Consider the following 21965-nt stretch of genomic DNA (forward strand, 5'->3'; position numbering starts at 1 on the left):
AAACCGTTTGACATGTGTGGAAACATAATTCAATTTTTTTTACATCAGATTGTCTTTTTTTAAAGGTGTTTCTAACAAAATGTGTGACTATATAATAGAGGAGACAGTATTTGATTTTTAATTTGTATGTTTAGTTTCTGCCATGTTCTAGGTCCATTTGAATGTTTGAAAAATAACAAGGTAATAGAAAAAATGCTTATGTGAATCCCTGTGCTAACTGCATTGTTTTGCTTATATTTTTGTGCTCCATCTTTTCCCCTGAAGAGTGAACTTGTTGAGAGTAGGAAGTGTGGTCTCAGTATCTAGCCCAAGACAGGAAATAGTAAGGATTCAGTAAATATTTGTTTGAATGGATAATTGAATAAAATCACATTTAAGTGAATTACTTCCACCTTGAAGGGAACCAAATAACTGCCTCTTGGCTTACTCTCGTCACAGCCCTTGTTTTAGGATGGCCTCACAGTTTAGACTGGTTTTTATCACTGCCATCATTCAGCTATATATACTACCATTTCAAATCTGTAAAAAGTGTTTTAAAAAAAGAGAAATTGTTCATGTTTCAAGACCTATTAGAATGCATTTTCAAATATGTCAGACACATCTTTGTTAAAATTAAACCAGGGATTGGTTTTGAGCGAATAGCCCTATATCCTTACAGATGCTGTGGATGGATGCATCTAAGCTGCTTATTATATTGATGGGTTTTGCTGCTCTGCAGCAAATGAAAACAGGCAGCTGCTTCCTCCATCAAAGCAAAAAGCAGCCCGAGTTTTTATTAACTGAGTGTTCATTTCTTCTATTGCCAAAATTCTTACACAAAACAAAAGAGCAGTTTTAGCACATTATTGCTTAACTAGACATGAACAACTGACAGCAAGTGATAAGCCTGTCTGCTTTTCACAACTGGTAATCATTTTTGGAATAGATGTTTTAATATAGTTGAATATAAATTTTGTAATTTACATCTACAATGGTACGTAAATTTATAGATCCAGTTTGTTGCAGGAGAATGAAGGCTATAATCACAAAAGGCTTCTCCTGGTGTTGTTTAATTTTTAATGACTATTTGAAAACAGGGGAAGGAAAATGAAATCAAATTCATTTCTTAAAAAGAAATACGAAAAGGTGTTAAAGACAATCATACAGGTTGGTTGAAGCCATTTGTAGATGGCCCCGACAGAGCAAGACCCCAGTGTTTACAGCCAGGACGTGCTTCGCACTCCATTTCCACATTAGTTGCAGTGAGCCGCCTGAGCTCATGCACCAGCAGAAATTTCTGGAGAGCAGACCATCATGTTTCCTTCATATCAATGAATAATGATGAGCAGGGAGACAGGAAGGACAGGGCCTTGGCCATTTTGCACAGCTGAGATCCCCAGCCAACTCTCATACTATTTCATTTGGTTTTGTTTTTTTCAGTTACCTGAACATTATACATTTACTTGCAGATAGAATAGCAGAGAGGGGTTTATTTAAAGTGAATTTAGGCTGTACCTCAACAACACTGTTGCCTTATTTATCAAGTCAGTTTGCTGAATGGTGTGTTAACCTTGGAACTTGCTAAAGGCAATTCTTGCTATAAGAAGGGGACATAGTCCTCTTCATTCTCCTTCCTAAGAGGGGGAATTTGGAACGGAGGCTGTTTTGAAATGCTGGGATGTGTGTCTTCCAAACAACACTGCTAAATAAACAAGTTATGTTGCCTAACTAGCCTAATGCCAGGGCCATTTAATAAATGTACGTTGTGGCTTTGGCATCTGTGGCACACATCTCCTAAATACCATTTTCCCTCCAGGGGGCACTTTCATAAATGCACAGAGCATGCACTCCACATGGAACACAAGGCTTTCAATTTGTTTGGAATTCAGTCACAGTGTTTACCGAGAAGTGAGATAAAGCTGGACTCAAAAAAGCAGGAAGCTACTGTAGAAATGAGATTCACAGATCATAGGTATCTCAGGAAGGAGCACACCCTACTTACTCACCTTTAGTGTGCCACATAACAAGGGGGTGTCTGTGTGGGTGAAGTGGTTAGATACCTAAGATAAGGAACACTAAAAATTATTTCTAATACTTTCCTCTTCGCTCCACTCTGTTTGACACATTATGGCTCTTACGATGGTCCAAGACACAACACATTCCTATTTTTAAAAGGGTGATTCCACCCTGAGGACCCTGAGCATCTTGGGGAAGGATGTTATTTGGAGTAAAACTGGCGGTGAAAGTTTTCACTCTTTTTTTGGGTGGGGGTGGGGGTGGGGTGGGACCTGTGAGAAGGATGTACTTTCTCAAGGAGAGCCCAGGGGGTGTTTCCCTGCTGATAGGAGCTCTCTGGTCTGATTTTCTGGGTCTACCTTTCCAGAAATGACTGTTCTGACTTTCTGACATCCTCTCTGACCAATGGAGATGTAGCGTTTACTCACCTAGAGAGCTCCTACTGGGAGGTGTTCTGCTACCTGTGCTTTGAGACCTCAGGAGCATTTTTTCTGCCCAAAGATAGTTATTCTGAGGAAGAGGAAATATGAGGGGAAAACACAGCATATATCTGAGAACAATGCTCAGTGCTGGAAAAGGAACAGTTGGACTTGAGAAAGTTGCCTGTTATTTATATGCTGGATTAAGTAAATAAAAAGCTGTCACAACTAGAATATATAGATGTAGAGTAGTTTTTTTCTTAAGCTGTGAGATTTACTTAACAAACGCAGTTCTAATTCAGTAAAAGTGGACGTGTGCTGAAGACTTGATCTCTAAGATGATTTTGAATGCTTTCTAAAATCCTTTGAATCCTTTCTTGGATTATAGTACAAATAAGACATTTTAACCAGCCCAACTTCAACCTAAAATGCTGTGAACTAAAGCTCACTGACAACTTTATAGCTTTCGTTTGGAGATGCACAAATGCCATGATCTATAGCTATTGGATTTAAAGATGGAAGAGTCCTCAAAATCAATTTGACCCTTCCAATTTGTTCTTTTTTTAAAAAAATTATTTTATTTTTTGACTGCACTGGGTCTTCATTGCAGTGCACAGGCTTCTTGAGTTGCAGCACTAGGGCTTTCTAGTTATGGTGCGTGGGCTTAGTTGCACCACAGCATGTGAGATCTTAGTTCCCTGACCAGGGATCTAATCTGTGTCCCTTTCATTGGAAGGTGGACTCTTAACTGGACCACTAAGAAAGTCCCAGACCCTTCCAATTCATTCTTGAAACTAGAGCCCTGAATATTCATTGAAAGGTCTGATGCTGCAGCACCAATACTTTGGCCAACTGATGTGAAGAGCTGGCTCATTAGAAAAGACCCTGATGCTGGGAAAGATTGAAGGCAGGAGGAGAAGGGGATGAAAGAGGATGAGATGGTTGGATGGCATCACTGACTAAATGGACATGAGTGTGAGCAAGCTCCAGGAGATGGTGAAGGACAGGGAAGCCTGGCATGCTACAGTCTATGGAGTCTCAAAGAGCCAGACACGACTAAGCGTCTGAACAACAAAGAGCCCAAATATCATTTGTCCAAAGTCCCAAAATTAGTTGTTAACTGAGCCATGAGAACTAGAAACTGGTTCTTTTGATTGCTGAGCCAGTCACCAGGGTTGAGGCAATTAGTGTAGTGATTAAAAGAGTAGACTTTAGAAACTAATTAGGTGGGCTCAAATCCTTACTATGCCATTTAAACTTTCTGTGCTTTGGTGTACCTTGATGTGCCCCTTAGCTGGCCATAATGACGGTGCATATCTTATAAGGTTGGTTTAAGTATTAAATGAGATAATACATATAAAGTACACAGCTCAGCGTTTGCCTGGTAGAAAGTATTCAAAAAGTGATATTAACAACAGCAGCAACAAACACTAATTGCACTTACTTGGTACTCTTATAGCATTATTCAATCTTCATGTTACCAAAATCCAAGCTCCTACTGCTGGTCACACAACAGGCCAATAAATTGAGAGACAAGTTGTTGGGGGAAGGAATTGCAACTTTATTTAGAAAGCTAACAAGCAGCCAGAGAAGATGGTGAACTAGGATTCCAAAGAACCATCTTACTTGACTTAGAATTCAGTCTTCCTTTATACTAAAAGGGGAGGAGGTGTGGTTGGTTGTTGCAAGCTTCTTGGTGTCTAAATCCTTTGTTCTTGCAGCTGTCCAGGTAGGTTAGGTCATCATGTTCCTGCCTTGGAAGAAAAGTTATGACCAACCTAGACAGTATATTCAAAAGACATTACTGACTAAGGTCCGTCTAGTCAAGGCTATGGTTTTTCCTGTGGTCATGTATGGATGTGAGAGTTGGACTGTGTATGTATGTATGGATGTGAGAGTTGGCTGAGCGCCGAAGAACTGATGCGTTTGAACTGTGGTGTTGGAGAAGACTCTTGAGGGTCCCTTGGACTGCAAGGAGATCCAACCAGTCCATTCTGAAGGAGATCAATCCTGGGATTTCTCTGGAAGGAATGATGCTAAAGCTGAAGCTCCAGTACTTTGGACACTTCATGCGAAGAACTGACTCATTGGAAAAGACTCTGATGCTGGGAGAGATTGGGGGCAGGAGGAGAAGGGGACGACCCAGGATGAGATGGCTGGATGGCATCACGGACTCGACGGACGTGAGTCTGAGTGAACTCTGGGAGATGGTGATGGACAGGGAGGCCTGGCGTGCTGCGATTCATGGGGTCGCAAAGAGTCGGACACGACTGAGTGACTGAACTGAACTGAAACCTCCAACAGGACAAATGTTTTCCTCTGCAATTTTTTATTTCTATATGAATCGGAAAGAGTTATATTTTTAAAAATCAGAGCCTTGAAGGTAGGTTATATTGTTTATTTCAGGCTACAGGCAACATTTTTAACTTGTAGCAAAAGCAATAAAGTACAAAGATTAAAGTAAAAGAAACAGATCCAATTTGGAGTCAGATTTATTCTTCCCTGTTACACTCTCATCTCTGCTTACAGTGTAGATGGTATTATTACTACCAGATAAGGAGATGATGCAAGAAGAGCTTAAGTGACTTGCTAAGGTCGCAAAGCTAATAAGCCTCAGAGCTGTCTTCCAAGTTCCTTTCTGTCTGAACCACTGGAACCGTGGCTGTGGCTGCAGCTGCAGTGTGTTCCTTTTTCTCAGTGGTGCGTCAGCGTCTTCCTGGTCCTGTCTCCATTTCTCATCTGTCACTTAGTTGATTTCGCAGCATCCACACAGAGTCGGACACGACTAAAGTGACTTAGCAGCAGCAGCAGCTCTAAAACTGACCATCAGACTGAAGGCTGAGGCCTGGGGAATGAGCACCAAAGACTCTTTTCCTCTTCCTGCTTCAGATTCATGCTGGAGCTGGGGCTCCTTTCAGCTTTCCCTTATTTCATAATCATCAAATTAATAGGTATCTGAATTAAAATTTTAAGTTTTAAAATGTAATACATTGCTCATAAAATCACACCCATAAACCAACCCAGTTTGTAGTCCTAGAAGAATATATTGTTGAAATACCTGGGCAATTCTTTGTGTCCCTTCACTTCCACATGCTCATTATCTATATCAGTTGGCTTCCCTGGAACAGAAGAAAACTGCAAAAAAATTCATTTGGCCCTTGTTTTGCAATCTAGTGGAAGGCAGTATAGCACAGAGGTTAAGAATAACGGCTTTAGAATCAGATTGCTGCTGCTGTTGCTAAGTCTCTTCAGTCGTGTCCGACTCTGTGCAACCCCATGGACGGCAGCCCACCAGGCTCCTCCATCCCTGGGATTCTCTAGGCAAGAACGCTGGAGTGGGTTGCCATTTCCTTCTCCAATACATGAAAGTGAAAAGTGAGAGTGAAGTTGCTCAGTCGTGTCCGACCCTCAGCGACCCCATGGACTGCAGCCTTTCAGGCTCCTCCATCTATGGGATTTTCCAGGCAAGAGTACTAGAGTGGGGTGCCATTGCCTTCTCCATTAGAATCAGATTACCTGGATTCAAATTCCAACTCAATGACAAAATATCTGCCTAATTTGGGGGAAGATTTCTTAACCTCTCAGTGCCTCAATTTTCTCATCTACCTTGTGCCTGGCCAGCAGTCAGCCTTCAACAAACATTAGAACATCACAGAGCAAGCTTCCACCCACTCACTGTACAGGGCTACACTGGACATTCCATTTCACCAAGATGTACTCGTATTCTCCATGATCTGACTCCATACACACAGGCAGGCTGTGCTTCATAATTACTGTTCAGAGCAAGTCTGTTAGTGGGCCAGAGCAGAAGAACAAGTATAGAACAAGCATTGTCTCTCTCTCTCGCGCTCTTGCTCTCTCTCTCTCTATATATATATATGTGTATATATATATACATATATATATTGGGTGTGTATATATATATGATATTCTATATATATATGGTATTCTTACTTATGATTGATTTTCAAAGTTCCCTTAGCTGGGACAGATATTTCCAGAGTTCAGTTTTGGTTTGATTTTGTGGGCTGTCCATTAGGAATAATAATCTCCCTGAAAGTATCATAAACATATAATCGAGATTGATAAAATTGCCTGGATAGACAAAAGTCAAAATAATAACAAAGGCAAGAGCAGCAACAACAATAGCTAACATTATTTTAAAAATTATTATCTCCCAGGCACTGTTCTAAGTGCCTTACAGGTATTATCTCACTTATTCCTCACAACAATGGTATGAAGAGGAACTGTTTTTGCTTGTACTTCACAAATGAGAAAACTGAGGCATTACCCAACAATGCTGTCTAAAGTGGCAACACCCCAACCCCTATTGTTATTTTCTATTTCATTAATATTTTGTTTTTTTCACAACATTTATTACTATCTAGCACTACTTTGTTTATTGCCTCTATTAGAGCTATTTGGTCAAAGACTTTGTTTTAATCACTGCTATCTCTCCACCTCCTAGAATTGGCCTTGCTTAGTCGCTCAGTCGTGTCTGACTCTTTGCAACCCTTTAGGCTGTAACCCTCCAGGCTCCTCTGTCAATGGGGTTTTCAGGCAAGAATACTGGAGTGGGGTGCCATTTCCTCCTCCAGCAGATCTTCCTGATCCAGGCATCAAACCCACGTCTTCCGTATCTCCTGTATTGCCGGTGGATTCTTTACCTGCTGAGGCATCGGGGAAGCCTGACTGCCAAGAATTGTTGAATGAATGAGAGTTAAAAAGTTTAGGTACTTGCCCAAGGTCACACAGCCAGTAGGAGCCAGTATTCAAGCTGAACTCGGTATAACTCCAGAGCGTGAGATAAAGTTCTTTATTGTAGCTTTTTATAGCTTGAATCCCCCTCTCTCGCATAATATTACCCAAGCCTAGTATTTTATGAATGAGCATACTAATGCTCAGAAATGCTACATAACTTCCCAGTACCACATAGATTGTTAGTGGTAGACCCAGAATCAGACCCCAGACCCCCAGCTGTGTTTTTGTACAATGAATGCAGCCTGAGGAGGAGCTCATATAAAACTGAAGGAAAATCCTGTATGTATCTGGTATACATCATGAGCTCACTTCTTCATGCCATAAACTTAAGTCACACTTGACACTTCCCTCTCTTACCACCCCCTTCATCTAATTAACTAATAATCAGTTTGTTAGTATACCTTCTCAATATAGCTCAAATCTTTCCACTTTTCTTCATCTCCACTAACCGTCACCCAAACTACCATCAGCACTGACCTAGGTAATTGTGATAGCCTCCTACCCAGTTACCCTCACCTCCTCTTGCCCCGTTTCAGTCTATTTTCTTCAGAGCAGTCAGAATGATCTAAAATGTGAATCTGAGTATACCACTTTGCCGCTTAAATGTATTATTTACTTTAAGGTGCAATTTAAAATTCTTTTTTAAAGGAGCTTTTAAACAAATGTATTTATTCATTCTCTTGACTGTGCTGGATCTTTGTTGCTACACAGGACTTTTCTCTAGTTACGGCAAGCGGGGGCTACTCTCTAGTTGCAATACACAGGTTTCTCATTGCAGTGGCTTCTCTTATTGTGGGCTCTAGGGCTCATACGCTCCCGTAGTTGCAACTCTCGAACTCTCGAGCACAGGCTCAGTAGTTGTGGCGCACAGGCTCAGCGGCTTCATGACATGCGGCGTCTTCCTGGACCAGGGGTTGAGCCCATGTCTCCCGCACTGGCAGGCCGATTCCCCACCACTGAGCCAGCCACCAGGGAAGCCCACAATTAAAATTCTTAACATGGCCTTTGAGCCTATGAAATCTGGCCCCTGAGCACCCCCTTCAGTCTCATCTTGTCCTGCCTCTTCCTTTCTCACTTAATCTCCAGCTTCTTGGACCCTGTTTCCATTCCTGGAACATCAAACTCTTCTCTTCAAAGCTCTATTTCATGGTGCTCCCTTTCTATGGACCATTGCCTCCAGCTCTGGGCCCCTCTTCCTCCTTTTCTTGTCTGTTCATCCTCTGGGTCTCAGCCTGCTTACTATTTCTACAAACAAGCGTCCCCTGATGGACTCCTCCCAGCCTCCCCTCCAACCGGCTTAAGTCCCCTGTGACTGGTTCTCAGAAGCACTCTCTATTTTTCTTACACAGTATTTATTACATTTATAATTAGGCATATTATTTGTGTTATTGTTTGTCTAATAGTTTTCTTCCCTAACGAGACCGAATCTCCAGTGACCATGCTGTATCACTCCCTGCTGATCCACAGGGCCTGAAATATAGTAGATGCCCAATAAACATTTATGGAGCATTCTGTATCTTCTTACAGATTTCCACTCTGAGTTCAAGACAAAGCAGAAATGCTTAAGTAAAAGCAGACAGAGCATAAACACTGAAAACAGTCCAAGAGGTTTACCTACCCATTCCAGCATGAGCAGCTCTTCATTTTAGTTACATCCACTGGCGGGTTTCTTCTTCCAGAAGAGTCAGTGGTCTAGCTAAGGATGTGCTGGCCTCTCCATTTGAGTCTCAGGTTTGAGAGAGGCCTTGATTGTGACTCCTGCATGACAGACATGATCACTTAGTTGGGGGAAGGTAAAGAGAGCTGCTGCTTGCTTTCCAGACATCAGCAGATCACAGAAGAGCCACGTCTCTGCTCCAAGAGCTAGGTGTGTTGTCATCATGGGGCAAGTACAAGCTGTTAGAGTCAGAAGAGGAGTCAGCAGTGTTGCCCGTTGGCTACTGTGTGTCAGAGTCCCAGGACTTGTTTCTAACACGTGAACTCCGGGAGTTGGTGATGGACAGGGAGGCCTGGCGTGCTGCGATTCATGGGGTTGCAAAGAGTCGGACATGACTGAGCGACTGAACTGAACTGAACTGAACTGATGGGAAAGCAAAAAGCTCTAGAATGGAAGTAATCTAGAAGGACCCATGTTTGGCTAAAGGCTCATGTCTCTTAATATCTACAGACAGTTAATTTTAGAATTTGTTCAGGCTTTAGGTTAATAACGGATGTGTTTCTTTCTAAATTAACCACAAAACTTGACATTTAAAGTAATTCTAGGGCTTCCCTGGTGATCAAGTGGTTAAGAATCTGCCTCCCGATGCAGGGGACATGGTTACGATCCCTACTCTGGGAAGACCCCACATGCCACAGAGCAACTAAGCCCCTGCGCCACAGCTGCTGAGCCTGCGATCCAGAGCCTACCAGCCGCAACTGCTGAGCCCAAGCGCTGCAGCTACTGAAGCCCTCACTTGCCTGGAGCCCGGACTCCACAACAAGAGAAGTCATCACAGTGAGAAGCCCACACACTGCAACGAAGAGCAGCCCCTGCTCACTGCAACTAGAGAAAACCCAGGTGCAGCTCCAAAGCCCCACTCTAGCCCAAAAATACAATCTTTACAAATTCATAAAATAATTCTAAACTAGCTACTTCACAGATGACAAAAAGCTGGTTACATACATCAAATGGATCACATCACCAACTTTCCCCTTCATCACATCTAAAAGAAATCTCGTACTCATTAGCAATCACCCCTCATTTATTCCGGACATCTAACATAAGTGGAAAAATAGAATATGTAGTCCTTTGTGTCTGGCTTCTTTCTCTTAGCATGATAATGTTCATGTTCTATCCATGTTGTAACATGAATCAGCACTTTATTTCCTTATATTGCCAAAAAGTTGTCTATTACATGGATATACCACATTTTATTTAGCCATTCATTAGTTGATAGACATTTGGGTCGTTTCCGCTTTTTAGCTGTTATGAATAATGCTGCTGTGAACTTTTGTGTACAAATTCTTGCGTGGACATTTTTTTCTTTTCTCTTGGATATATTCCTAGGAGTGGAATTGCTGGGTTATATAGTAACTCTACATTTCACTTTTTGATAAACTGCTAGGCTGTTTTCCAAAATGGCTGAACCATTTTACATCATTTCCCCACAACCTCACCAACATTTGTTATTGTCTGACTTTTTCAATATAGCCATCCTAGAAGGGGGTGAAGTGCTATTTCATTGTGGTTTTGATCTGTACTGAGATAACCTAAAAGTTTAACAAATAAGCAAAAATTAAAATCTCTGTCCTGTCAAGGTTTTGAGGAAATAAACACTCTTATTAGAGTTGTAGTTTGATACAGTTTTTGGAGGGGCAGTTTGATATATCAGAATGTGAAATGTACTTGACTTTTGAACAGATTTTCCATTTCTGGGTATTTGACCTAAGAAGAAAAAAATTATATATTGGGGGGGAAATGTGTCTTTATTGTACCACTGTTTATAATATCATAATATCAAAAACTTAGGAATTAACTGAAATGTCTATCAAAAGGAAACTGGTTAAATAAACTATGACGCAAACATAAAATATTTAGGCAGTCATTAAAAATGATGCAGGTATAGAGTATTTTTATTGTCATGGCAATCTATCCACCACATACTGAGTGGGGCAAAATGAGATTATTGAATACCTCCCTGAGAAGATCCCACTTGTGTAAAATGTCTTCATGCCTAGAGAGATGTTTTTGGAATGGTGTCCAAAATGTTAACAGTGATTATATACTAGTGGTGGAATTTTAGGTGATTTTTAAACTTTATTCTTTGAGCTTCTCATATCTAATTTAGTTAAAAATCAACCTCTATAATTTTTAAGAGAGAATTGTAAAACTGTTTTAAAAGACTATGCATTTTAGAAATCACATTTTTGTTCTTAATCAAGGCTTGGATTTTAGTTAAATATTCTTCCCCTATCATTATTTTTTAAATCCTCAAAACCATCTGCTAAAGGCATAAAGAAATTCATCATTGTGGTGATTATATTCACTTGATGTGGAAAACTGTCTTGGGCTCTTCCTTTGGAGAATTTTATTATGTGTTTTAATCTTTATAGAGTTCTTTCTGTATGCCAGGTATTAGGACTTTGGGGTAGTGCCAAAGCTAATGATTAGGATCAGGTCAAAAAAGTTCTCCATGTGTTCTGATTATTAGGATAGTTGTTTGAGGTTCACACTCTCTTCAGCTCTTTTATCCCTCTTTGCAGGAGAATAACATTAACAATTTTATTTTTCTTTGAGCTTGTTATGAGTTAGAAATTGTTTTAAATACATCTCATATACTTTACTCATTTAATCCTCACAGCAATCCTGTGAGGTTGATATTACAATAATATTATTTTACAGATAAGGAAAGTGAGGAACAGAGAGGTTAAGTAACCTATCTAAGGTCACTCAACTAGGAAAGGCAGTGCTGGGGCTGGAGCCCAACTGAGTTTGGTTCCTAAGTACCTGTAGTTGTAACTGCTACACTCCACTGCTTCTCTGACTTCTACCAAATATAACTCCAGACACTTCATGCTGGTTTATTTTGTTTCTCCCTAAAATTGTCATGTTTACCAGAAACGCCTGGGAGACTGAGCTAATAAGAACAGGTGACTGGACTTTTCTGCAACAAATGTTCTAAGAGTTGTTTCTTTGCTGTTTATTAATATACGTATATCCATTGATTCTCTTAGCATTTTACTTACCATTTCTTTGACATCATCTTCTCTGAAATACCAAAAGTGTAAAGAAAAAAATTAAGAGCACATCTGTCTTCTCTTTAAGCAATTCATATTCATCCATGAAAAACTATTGTCTTCTAAATAAATGATTTACAGATGATGATTTTAGGAAATGCTCTTCCACAGAATTTAATGGGTAGGATTATTGTTAAATTGAAAGATGTACAAAGTTGGTGAAACTTAGGTTTCTCAATTTTATACTCCTGTTGGATTTTAGTTGGAGAAAGGAAATAATTATGTATATGAAAAATATTAGTATGGAGTCAGGCAAGAAAGGTATAATAACGTCAGTGGTTTTATTTGCTCTTGGAAGTGATTTTTGCTGAGTATGAGCTACATATACAGTAGGTCTTCATGATCCTAATGAATTGGCCAAAATGAAGATTCATGTGTATAAGAGTAAGATCTACCTGAAATACCATTCAAAATTTAACTTTGGATGTTTATAATTTTGGCTGTTATTGTTTTTGCTGTTTTGTTGTGATTGAAATCTAGTAACAATTATTTAGGATATTTTCCTGGGGGAAAAGTTATAATCCAGAAGAAAAGAAATGCATGTGATATGACGTTACTAGTAATAATTACGGTAAGTTTGATTCAAGTTGAAATCACTTATACTGAACATTATTTTTTTAAAGGCATTTCTTAAGAGCATGACTACAGAGAGTTTTTACAGAAGAAAGTTCTGTTATCAAAGAAGTCTGTATCCTCTTGTGTTTTCTAGGCATCTGGCCGGCTGAAGAGGTTTTGGCTTACTACTGCCTCAAGCACAGTAGTATATTCAGGTACAAAGCTGCACTTAAAAATTTGTTTAGCCCACTTATAGGTACTGTGTCTACATGTTAACGATCACCATGATTACATTCTTCAAATTAAACTGTTAAAAGTATATATAAGAAAGGAAGAAAGAAATGAAGGAAGGAAAGGAGGGGGGAAGTCATGGTGAAAACATGTTGCTTCTGAAAAAGAAATATGAATTGCCTTTGGGTACTAATATTGCACAGCAAGCTTTTTGCTATGTGTCAAAGGCTTTTGATTTCCACTCAAGGCATTTTATTTCACTTTGATTTTGGGGAAACGAAAGTGAAGCTCCAATCAATCCTTACTGATTGTAAAGGTCAAAAAAAAAAAAAAAGACATTCTTTAAAGTTCTGCTAGGAAAGTCACTATGGAATATTTGATAAATAAATACCCCACAGCTATTATTTAAAGATACCATCCCATCCCTTATTTTAAAGGTATTTTATATATCTAACAATATGTACTTGTAAAATATAAATTACTATTACAGATTCATGCTATGGAGAAGAATGTTTTCAACTGTGAATGTGCATTATAGATTAAACCATGGATGGGATTACAAAAAAAGAAAAAGTCCTTTTAAAAAAAAATGCTGAAGATGTTTGGTAGACTCAGAAAATATGGGTTTTTTCATTTCCATTCTCATTTTATAAAAGTCATCCAATATATGCTTCCTTAATAGTCCATTATGATTCCAGACAAGCCATTAGTGATCATTTTAACAATATATACTTACAAGGTCGGGTATGTGTTGTAACAATATGTATTTACAAGACTGGGTCAATAACATGTAGTTTTTGAAGCTCTGTGGGTCCATATTTACCAACCAGTTTCTTTTTTTTTTTTTTTTTTAATTTTAAAATCTTTAATTCTTACATGCGTTCCCAAACATGAACCCCCCTCCCACCTCCCTCCCCACAACATCTCTCTGGGTCATCCCCATGCACCAGCCCCAAGCAAGCTGCACCCTACGTCAGACATGGACTGGCGATTCAATTCTTATTGCTTTGAATAACTAAATATACATTATGTGTATTTCAGAATACGAATGTCCTGGCTTGGCTTCTTCTTTTCCCTCTATTCCCACCTCTCCCTCCCTAGATTCTCTCTCTCTTTTTTTTTCCTCCTCTTGCTGAGGAAATAAACTTCCCAAATTGGGAAGAAGAGACAATCTCTTAAGAGTATAAGCATATAAAGTAAGAACAGGGAAGTACTGAATTGAGCTTCAAAGCTGCCCTAGAAGTGTGGCATTTGCTCATCTCACTGTGCTCAAGCTTGCCTGGAGCTCCAATCAGCAGGCAGTGGGCCAGAGCAGGAATGTCACACGTTGAGGGCTGATATTTAGGCACAAAGAGGAAGGTAAGTGCAGAGTGCCACCCCAGACTGTCAGTTTTAACTCTGAGCCGCTTTACTTAGGAGCAGTCAAGTCAGAGCCCAGTCACTCCTTGAGCCTGGTTTTGCTGGCTTAACCATATTATGTCCCCGCATTGTTTATTCACTGTGTTATGCTGGGGTTTATTGTTATTTAAGTGTTAATTGCTAAATGTTCCTTGTGTAATTGTTCTTTATGGGGCCTGTTCAGCTCTCCAAAATACTGCTGTTTGTTTTAGACTTTTTTTTAAATTCAAGATTGCATGTATTTGTGTGTGTGTGTTGTGTGTGTCTTTCACTATAATATAGGTATATACACACTCACATATATTCTTCATTTACTTGTCTAACTGTTTTTGAAGGAATGAATGTGGATTAACAGTGTTATCCTTTCCTAACAATTATCTTTCGCTACTCTAGCTAGTTTAGTTCTAAAAGACAGCGCCATTGACAGGGGAAAAAAAGGGAACCTTCTCAGATTTTTCAGCTCAGCGGTGGTAATGTTGCAGTGAACACTAATGAGGGAACCCCCACTGGTTTGCCTGCTTTGTGACTTTTCTATTTCATAATTATTTTTAAAACGCAAAACGACATGAGGTAGCCTCGTCATGTCTCTACAACTTCCTGGTAGCGCCGTTCTTACTGCAGATGGCAATTTGTTCTTGTAACATATATATCTCTCTGCCCATTTTCATCTCATTTGTATGGGTTCTACCATTTCTTTTCTCTCTTTCAGGGACCTTGCTGTGTGTGAGCTAGGGGGTGGCATGACATGCTTGGCTGGGCTCATGGTAGGTCTTTTCTCAATTCCAATCCCATTCAGAGAGAGGAACAAAAGGAAAAATGTTCCAGGGCCTCCAACTGCTGGGTCAGAGAACCGTCAACAGCATCAGCTGCGGTCAAGCTGCCGGGTCTTGAGAGACCTTCTAGATTGACTTACTTTCGGATCATATTGATTTTATGGTTGCCTCGATGAGCAGAAACATTTTACCTCAGTGTAGTCAATATCGCTTGTTGTGACATTCCAGGCCTCGCACAGTCTTTCTTCGCCATAGCAAAAGCATTTTTTTTTTTCAGATTATAGTCCCATTTGCTAAGATACAGGAATAGCCCGGCAAATCACAGTTGGAGCACCATGATATAGCTGCTAATGTTTTGCCTGCATTATTACACCAACAAACATGATCCAGAGCGCTCAGTAATTAGATTCTTTTGAATTAGATTGGCCATTCAGGAACGTCGTTCCCCATTCTCTGGGTTCTGAGTCATGTATTCAGGAGATATTATGTAGCAGCACAGTGCATTAGACAAGTTTTTATGTCTCTACAAATAAAAGCATATTGTTACACTGATTGGCATTTGACAAACCTGTCGCTCTTACACAATGTGTCAGGGTTACAGCCCAATGTGCGAGCATGTCAAAGCTCACAAAAAAATTACCCTCACAAAGCCATCTGCCTGCAATGCAAAGTTATATGAAGGGCATCAGGCAGTCAGACAGAAGCAAGCTGAAAGGCAGAGTGACAGCCTTGTATGATGGCTCTACTAGATAAACAGAAGCCCACAAATGAAAGCCTCTCAGAATACCATCATCCGCTGTCACAATGCAATTACCGAACAGAATGATAGCAAGATAGAGGCTCCCGCAAATGGAATGATAAAAGTATTGACTGATTTGATTGAATGATTAAAATAATGCAGACATAAAATGAAAAAAGATTGAAGATTGTTACAGAGAAATAGGTGAGGAAGCATGATACTGAAGGCTTGTCACTCCTGTCTTCACTTCCACACAGACAAGCATATTTGCTCATTGTTTGCTGTGCTCCCCCCTTTTTTTTTTCAGGTTGCTATTTCTGCAGATGTCAAAGAAGTTCTGTTAACTGATGGGAATGAAAAGGCCATCAGAAGTATCCTTATTCAGATAGAAAACGGGCTTGTTGTGCTCATTCCTTTTCCTCGGCTGAGTAACAATTGATATAAAGAAAGACAGCATGGGGTATTAAAAGAGATTTCCCCCCATACACATGATAAGTAATTAAGAAAAAATAGAAATATATGACATTCATTGCATACGACTATTTTTTTTTTAATTTTGGTGGATTTTTATACTTACTACAGGAGCTTATGATTTGTGGACCACTCAAAGCAATAAGAACATTTGTTTTGTAATAATTTTCAAGCACTCTTGTCCTTTTATTTTTATTGCAATTTGCCAGGATAAAATAAATGATTTAACATTTATTATATCGGCTGTTGCTTGCAAAAATTAACTTCCAGCTTCATGTTCCATTACTACCTTTCTTCGTGTGGACCATGATTTGTGTACCTACTCTAATTCCTGAGGAGTCCCCTGTATCTCCCCACTGGAAACAGCTATCAGTTTTTCATTATTTCCTTTTATTTAGGATCATAAAAGCTATCTCTTTTTTTTTTCTGCTATGCTATTACAATTCAAACCCCATTATATTAGATTATGCTTTACTAATATGTACACAGAGTTCATGAAAATTGAACTGTACTTTTAACTAAAAAAGCAAGCATAATTTGTGGCTACTTTAGCAATCGAGCTGATTTGTTCAGGGGCAGTTAACAGCCTTTAGAAATTGAGAAGAAAGGTGGAGGATATATTTGCTCTGGATTTTTTGGTGTGCTTTCTATTTACATTACGAAAGAGGCAATCTACTTATTTGAATTTTAGGCCCCTAAAATGCCAAAGCAGTGTTGATTTTTGTAAGAGGTAAGCATCTTACCTAGAACCTATTTTTGAATTTTCTTTTTCTACCTCTGCTATATGATTTTTTGAAAATAAAATTTGCAGCCGCTCTATCAGCCTCCTCACACAGGAGGAAGGAGGTACCAGAAGCACAGAAGCTAATATTGTTCAGCCGCACTTGTGTGCTCTACAGAGCCCCACCCAGCTAATTGCCTGGCAGACTTAAAAAAAAAAAAAAAAAACCAGGAAGGGAAAACAGCCAATCACAATCTTGGCCTTTCACACAAGGGAAAGAGATCACAAAAGGTGCTTCCTTTTTTAAAATGCAGGATTTTAATCATGATCTTCAGACTGTCGCAAGTTTCCCAAAATATTCCTGAAGATGAGCGATGTTGCTTCATTCACTCTGCTTTATTCTGAGTTCTTCCCTGCACTGTATCATTTCACCCTGCTCCTCCTCCACATGTCAGGGAACACAGAAAGCAACAGGAAGTCAGGTATGCTGGCTCAGCCCCAGTGGATGTTTTTTGGGGGGAGAAAATGCAGGATTATTGGGGAAGAGGAGGTCATTTTAACCACAGAAACTTCCAGATTGGGCCCAGCAACCTGAGGTTTTTCTCCAGTCAGCAGGTGTCTCATTCAATAGCATTGGAAACCGATTAGAACTTTTATCAAACTATGGGAAGCATCTGTGGTCAGTATGTAAATTTAATTGTACTAAAATTACTGTTGAGCTAAACTACAGAGCTTCCAAAGAAGGGAAGCCATGCTATTGTCATTAATTAATGCACCTTTGCTTTAAACAGCAAAGATGCCATGCCAGCTCTTGAAATCAGAGAGGAAATCTCAATTCTGTATTCACTCTGCCGGCCTTTCAAAGAAATGATTGGTACAGCCCCCTCCCAAGAAAATGGATTTTTAACATTTGGTCCTCAGAAGCTCAGCCCTGAGAGTGCTTTATTGTGCTGGGTTTTACAATGGGTTTAATATAGCGGGGTGCCAAAGGGCAGGAGGGGAAGAACTTTACAATGTAGATAAAGTAGGTCCTTTCAGGATGCAGACCAAAACTGGTAGCGTGTTTTATTTCATCTCTTAGGACTTTCCTGGCAGAGTTCAGTTTTTATCATGTTGTTCTATGTTTGTGTGCCTTTTTCTGTTGTAACTAGATCTAATTTTTTTTTAATTAAGAGAAAAAAGCATGCCTAAAGCCTTAAAATTTGGCAACATGTTTTTCCTGCTTTTAATACTAATGTCATTCTTGATTTACTAACAGAGCTTACAACTGGCGTTCATGGTAAGCTGTTTTACTGAGTGAGGTTAATGTGAATGAAGTTTTTTTTTCTATTTATGTGCCCACTTTCTATGAGAAAAACAAATTCACTGAATCACATACTGTTGATGCATATAGATTGAAGCAAACTCATTTAAAAATTACTGTTTACATCTTTCCTTTAAAATTTTAGGAAGCCTAAATTATATAGCAGTTGTAGGATATTATCCAAAAATTACTTTCTAAAAAGTAAAAGTGGATGTCAACAAAAAAAGAGGGAGAAACATTGCCAGAAGCCAGAAAATCTCTAAGCAAAGCTGCTAATTATTCTTAATGGGCAAGATGAGCACATTAAGAAACAAATGAATACATCAGTGAAATGTAATTGAAAATCGACCTGGCAATCGCACATCACATCTGAGTATTGGCCTGTATATTATTCTCATTATTTAAAAAATTATTTTTTGTTTTCCTTGGATCTGAATTGAATGAATCCAACTGAACCTTACTTCCTAGTCTCTTAAGCTTCCAAGATTCTGATTTTTAACCTTAAAAAAAGAGCATTTTCTGATATTTCTTATTTATCATCTGTTATTTCTATTTTTTAATACATGAGGCAATGAATGGAGATATTCTGAATCTTTATATCATAGAAGCATATCAACCAGTTGTAAGCTTATTTACTGTCTCCTTAAAACATATCAAATGGATTTGGCTATGTCTTCTAGAGCTCTCTACCTTGAACCTGGAAAGCTAGATGTGGATTTGAATTTTATAAGCGGAGATATCTGAAAAGAGATTTCAGACTTGAGGGATAAGGGAATGTCATAAGTCCTAAATATTTTCTCAGACTCATCGTTAGATATCCCTGAGGTTCTCCTTGATCCTTAAACTGCATTACTGGGTCTAACCCATAGCCTTCCTGAGAGCTGCCGCTCCCTTCAGATGCCATCTTATCTGTACCCAAACGGGAAAACAAAGGCTAAATTGGAAATGAGATCATTTGGTTCATCCAGTTTTCAAATTTATCCTGAAATCATATGAACTGTGTTCTCTTTCCTTTGGCACAGCCTTTTTAGTGTAATAAAGAAACCTCCAAGTGCCGCAAGATAATTACTCAATAAAGTCTGTAGCTGGTTTGACAATGACATAAGAATAGGGAAGAGAAGTGGTATACTGAGTTATTATTGATGCTAAGACCTTTCCAAATTATAATGAACAGAAGTACACCTCAGATGAGCAACCCTCTCTGGTACACTCACTAATTTGCCCAACAAAAGGACCTTGCCTTGACACATCCTTAGTGAACATCAAGCAGGCTATCTGTAAACTATGGCAATGCTTGATAATTCTGCCTCATGCTCCTAACCCAAGCATCTTATCCCCACAGTATGCACAGTCTAGATCATGATCTTGAGCTTAGGATTCTCCAAAAGTGAATAAATCTCCTGTGCATTTTAAAGGAGATACCCTTGGCTTACAATATTATTTTATTTAACAGACTCCCTGACTTGAATAATTAATAAATTAGGCTTCATGTGGACTGTGCAGCCTGTGGATGGTTGAGGAACCGTCCAGCCTATCATCCTGGGCCCAGGCACCTTCCTCCAATATCAGGGTCAGCTCTTCTTCTATATACTAGATAGGTCCAAAGTGCGCTCTGTGTGCCTCACATTGGGTAGGAGCTCAACAAATAGCTTTGAAAATTAAATTGAAAGTAACTAACAAATGAAGCTAGTTAATTAACTAAATGAATTAAGCCATTATTAACTGCATGACATTTCAAGTGCTACAGATACAGCAGTGAACAAGACAGACCAAGCCCTGTTCTTGGAGGAACAGAGTATACTTTGGCTAGAGAACATTTATACACCAGAAAGACACTGAAAATCTACAGGGCAGAAGTTCTTTGATTCCTTCCAGTTATTTAAATCCTACAATTAAAATGTTCATATAATTAGTTTTGAGCAACAGAGAAAGAAAATAAAGCCTGCCTGCCAAGCCTCACTCTAGTTACCCTCCTCAGCCTCTCATCCCTCCAGAGATTTTGCCTGACTTATTGAAAAAGATAATGAATTGACATGATTTAGGTGCCTGCTATGTGTTAGGCACCCACTATGTGGTATTCCAATGAGCCTAAAAAATGGGTGCATTATTCCTATTCCAGAGATGGAGCTCAGAGAAGTTATTTTACCCAAATTCACATAGTTACTAAGTGTCAGAATGAGCACTGGAAGTCAGCATCATTTGACTTCATAGCTTCCCTGTCACGCTCATTAAACTGTTCTGTTTCACTGAAAACTAGAAAGATTTCGTATCATCTTGCACTGGAAGTGAAGACTTCTCATCTATAAACGTAACAGTTGATATTGCTAACAGAGTTCAAAGCACCTCTAGATAGTACTCTCAATTCATGAGTAATAAGCACCTTCAAGAATATTTTGCAGCCTTTAAATTAGCAGATATTGCCACATCAAGCATTTTTTAAATCTTCCAGAGATCAAAATGAACAGGATTTATTTTATAATTTCATAGCTTCCTACCCTCATCTTTGACATGCAACGAAACTAAAGGTAGCAGAAACCAAGAAAATAATGGTTTGTGAAGCACAGTGTTATTATTATAAAAATACGTATACAATGCCAGTTCTCAAAATGTGTATCAGCTACTGATAAATATAGTAATCACTATTTGTAGGAGGAGCTAATATTTTAAACAAGATTTATATATAATTAGCTTATCTAATTAGTAGATAACATATATATAATTTTTCAAATAACTATTATTATGCACATATATATACATTTAAGGATAAAAATCAAATAAAGCAAAATTAAGATGGAGCCCCACTCTTAAACTATGCTTTGTTTGAAGAGAAAATCTAGTTATTGAATCCTGGTTTGTTTTAGCCACAAGCGTATATCCTGTATCTCGAGAAGTCCACTTGCCCAGATGAGGAGATTGAAGCCGATTGCTTTTTATCTATTTAATCAGAAATCACATTAAGACTTCCTTTGCACCCAGCACCTCCCACTGAAGTCTTCCAGAAGGTGGGTGCATTCAGAGAATAGGATTTGGTCCATGCTGTTGAACACTGTCCTGGACAGATTGACTCGATTTGATTGAATTTCCTTTATTACCCTGAAATGACACAGAAGAATGATAAAATCTATGATTGGACATAGCGCCAACCAGAGGAACCCCTGAAAACCTGACCTAAACTAAAAGGTGGAGCACAGAATATCAGGATATATCTTTTAAGGCAATATTTTAGTACATGATTGCCATTTTTTCCCCTCTTGGTACTTGTTTTAATACAAAAAACACCTCCTAACCCACAAAATATATTTCCCTCTCAGTTCTAAAAATAAAGCAGCCTAAATACTGCTGTGAATTTTTTCATTAAAAATTGCTTCTAGAATATAAATACATGTGCTTGCTTCAGCCTGACCACCTGGAATCACAGGCTTATAAATTGTATAAAAGTATATAGTGTTAAGATGTTTACTAAAAATTATTAATAGGTTTTCCGAGTTATATAATTTAACTTCCCTGTGACTATTTCATAAAAAAGTATACCTCCACTAACAAAATAATATGTTTTGCTTGATAGATTGGTCATGTACTCATACGACGCTACAGGTGTGCCGGGCACATTACAGCGTGTGGTTTGGATGTCATGGAAACGCCAAGAAGGGTGTGGCCATCATGTGGGGGAGCTTAATCAAAGCCAGTTGTCAGTTGGCTCTTTACTAATTTAGTTCTCAGAATAAAGATGTCAGCTGTCCTTTTCTACAAGACATTTCATTTAGAAGACTTTCCTGAAATACTTTCTTCCTGAAATAGACAAAACTGTAGGCCGATGTGTCAT

The 21965-nt window shown here is 38.9% G+C and overlaps 1 protein-coding gene across 1 annotated transcript in view; it reads left to right on the top strand.

Moving 5' to 3' along the window:
- CAMKMT (calmodulin-lysine N-methyltransferase) overlaps positions 1–21965 on the top strand; it is a 417640-nt gene that overhangs the window by 346260 nt on the left and 49415 nt on the right. The window contains exons 4-6 of the mRNA XM_005686557.3: positions 12661–12721; positions 14845–14899; positions 15955–16018. Coding sequence (XP_005686614.1) covers positions 12661–12721; positions 14845–14899; positions 15955–16018 — 180 coding nt within the window. The remainder of the gene's footprint in view (positions 1–12660; positions 12722–14844; positions 14900–15954; positions 16019–21965) is intronic.

The sequence above is a fragment of the Capra hircus genome, chromosome 11, assembly GCF_001704415.2.
Source record: "Capra hircus breed San Clemente chromosome 11, ASM170441v1, whole genome shotgun sequence".
Lineage (NCBI taxonomy): Eukaryota > Metazoa > Chordata > Mammalia > Artiodactyla > Bovidae > Capra > Capra hircus.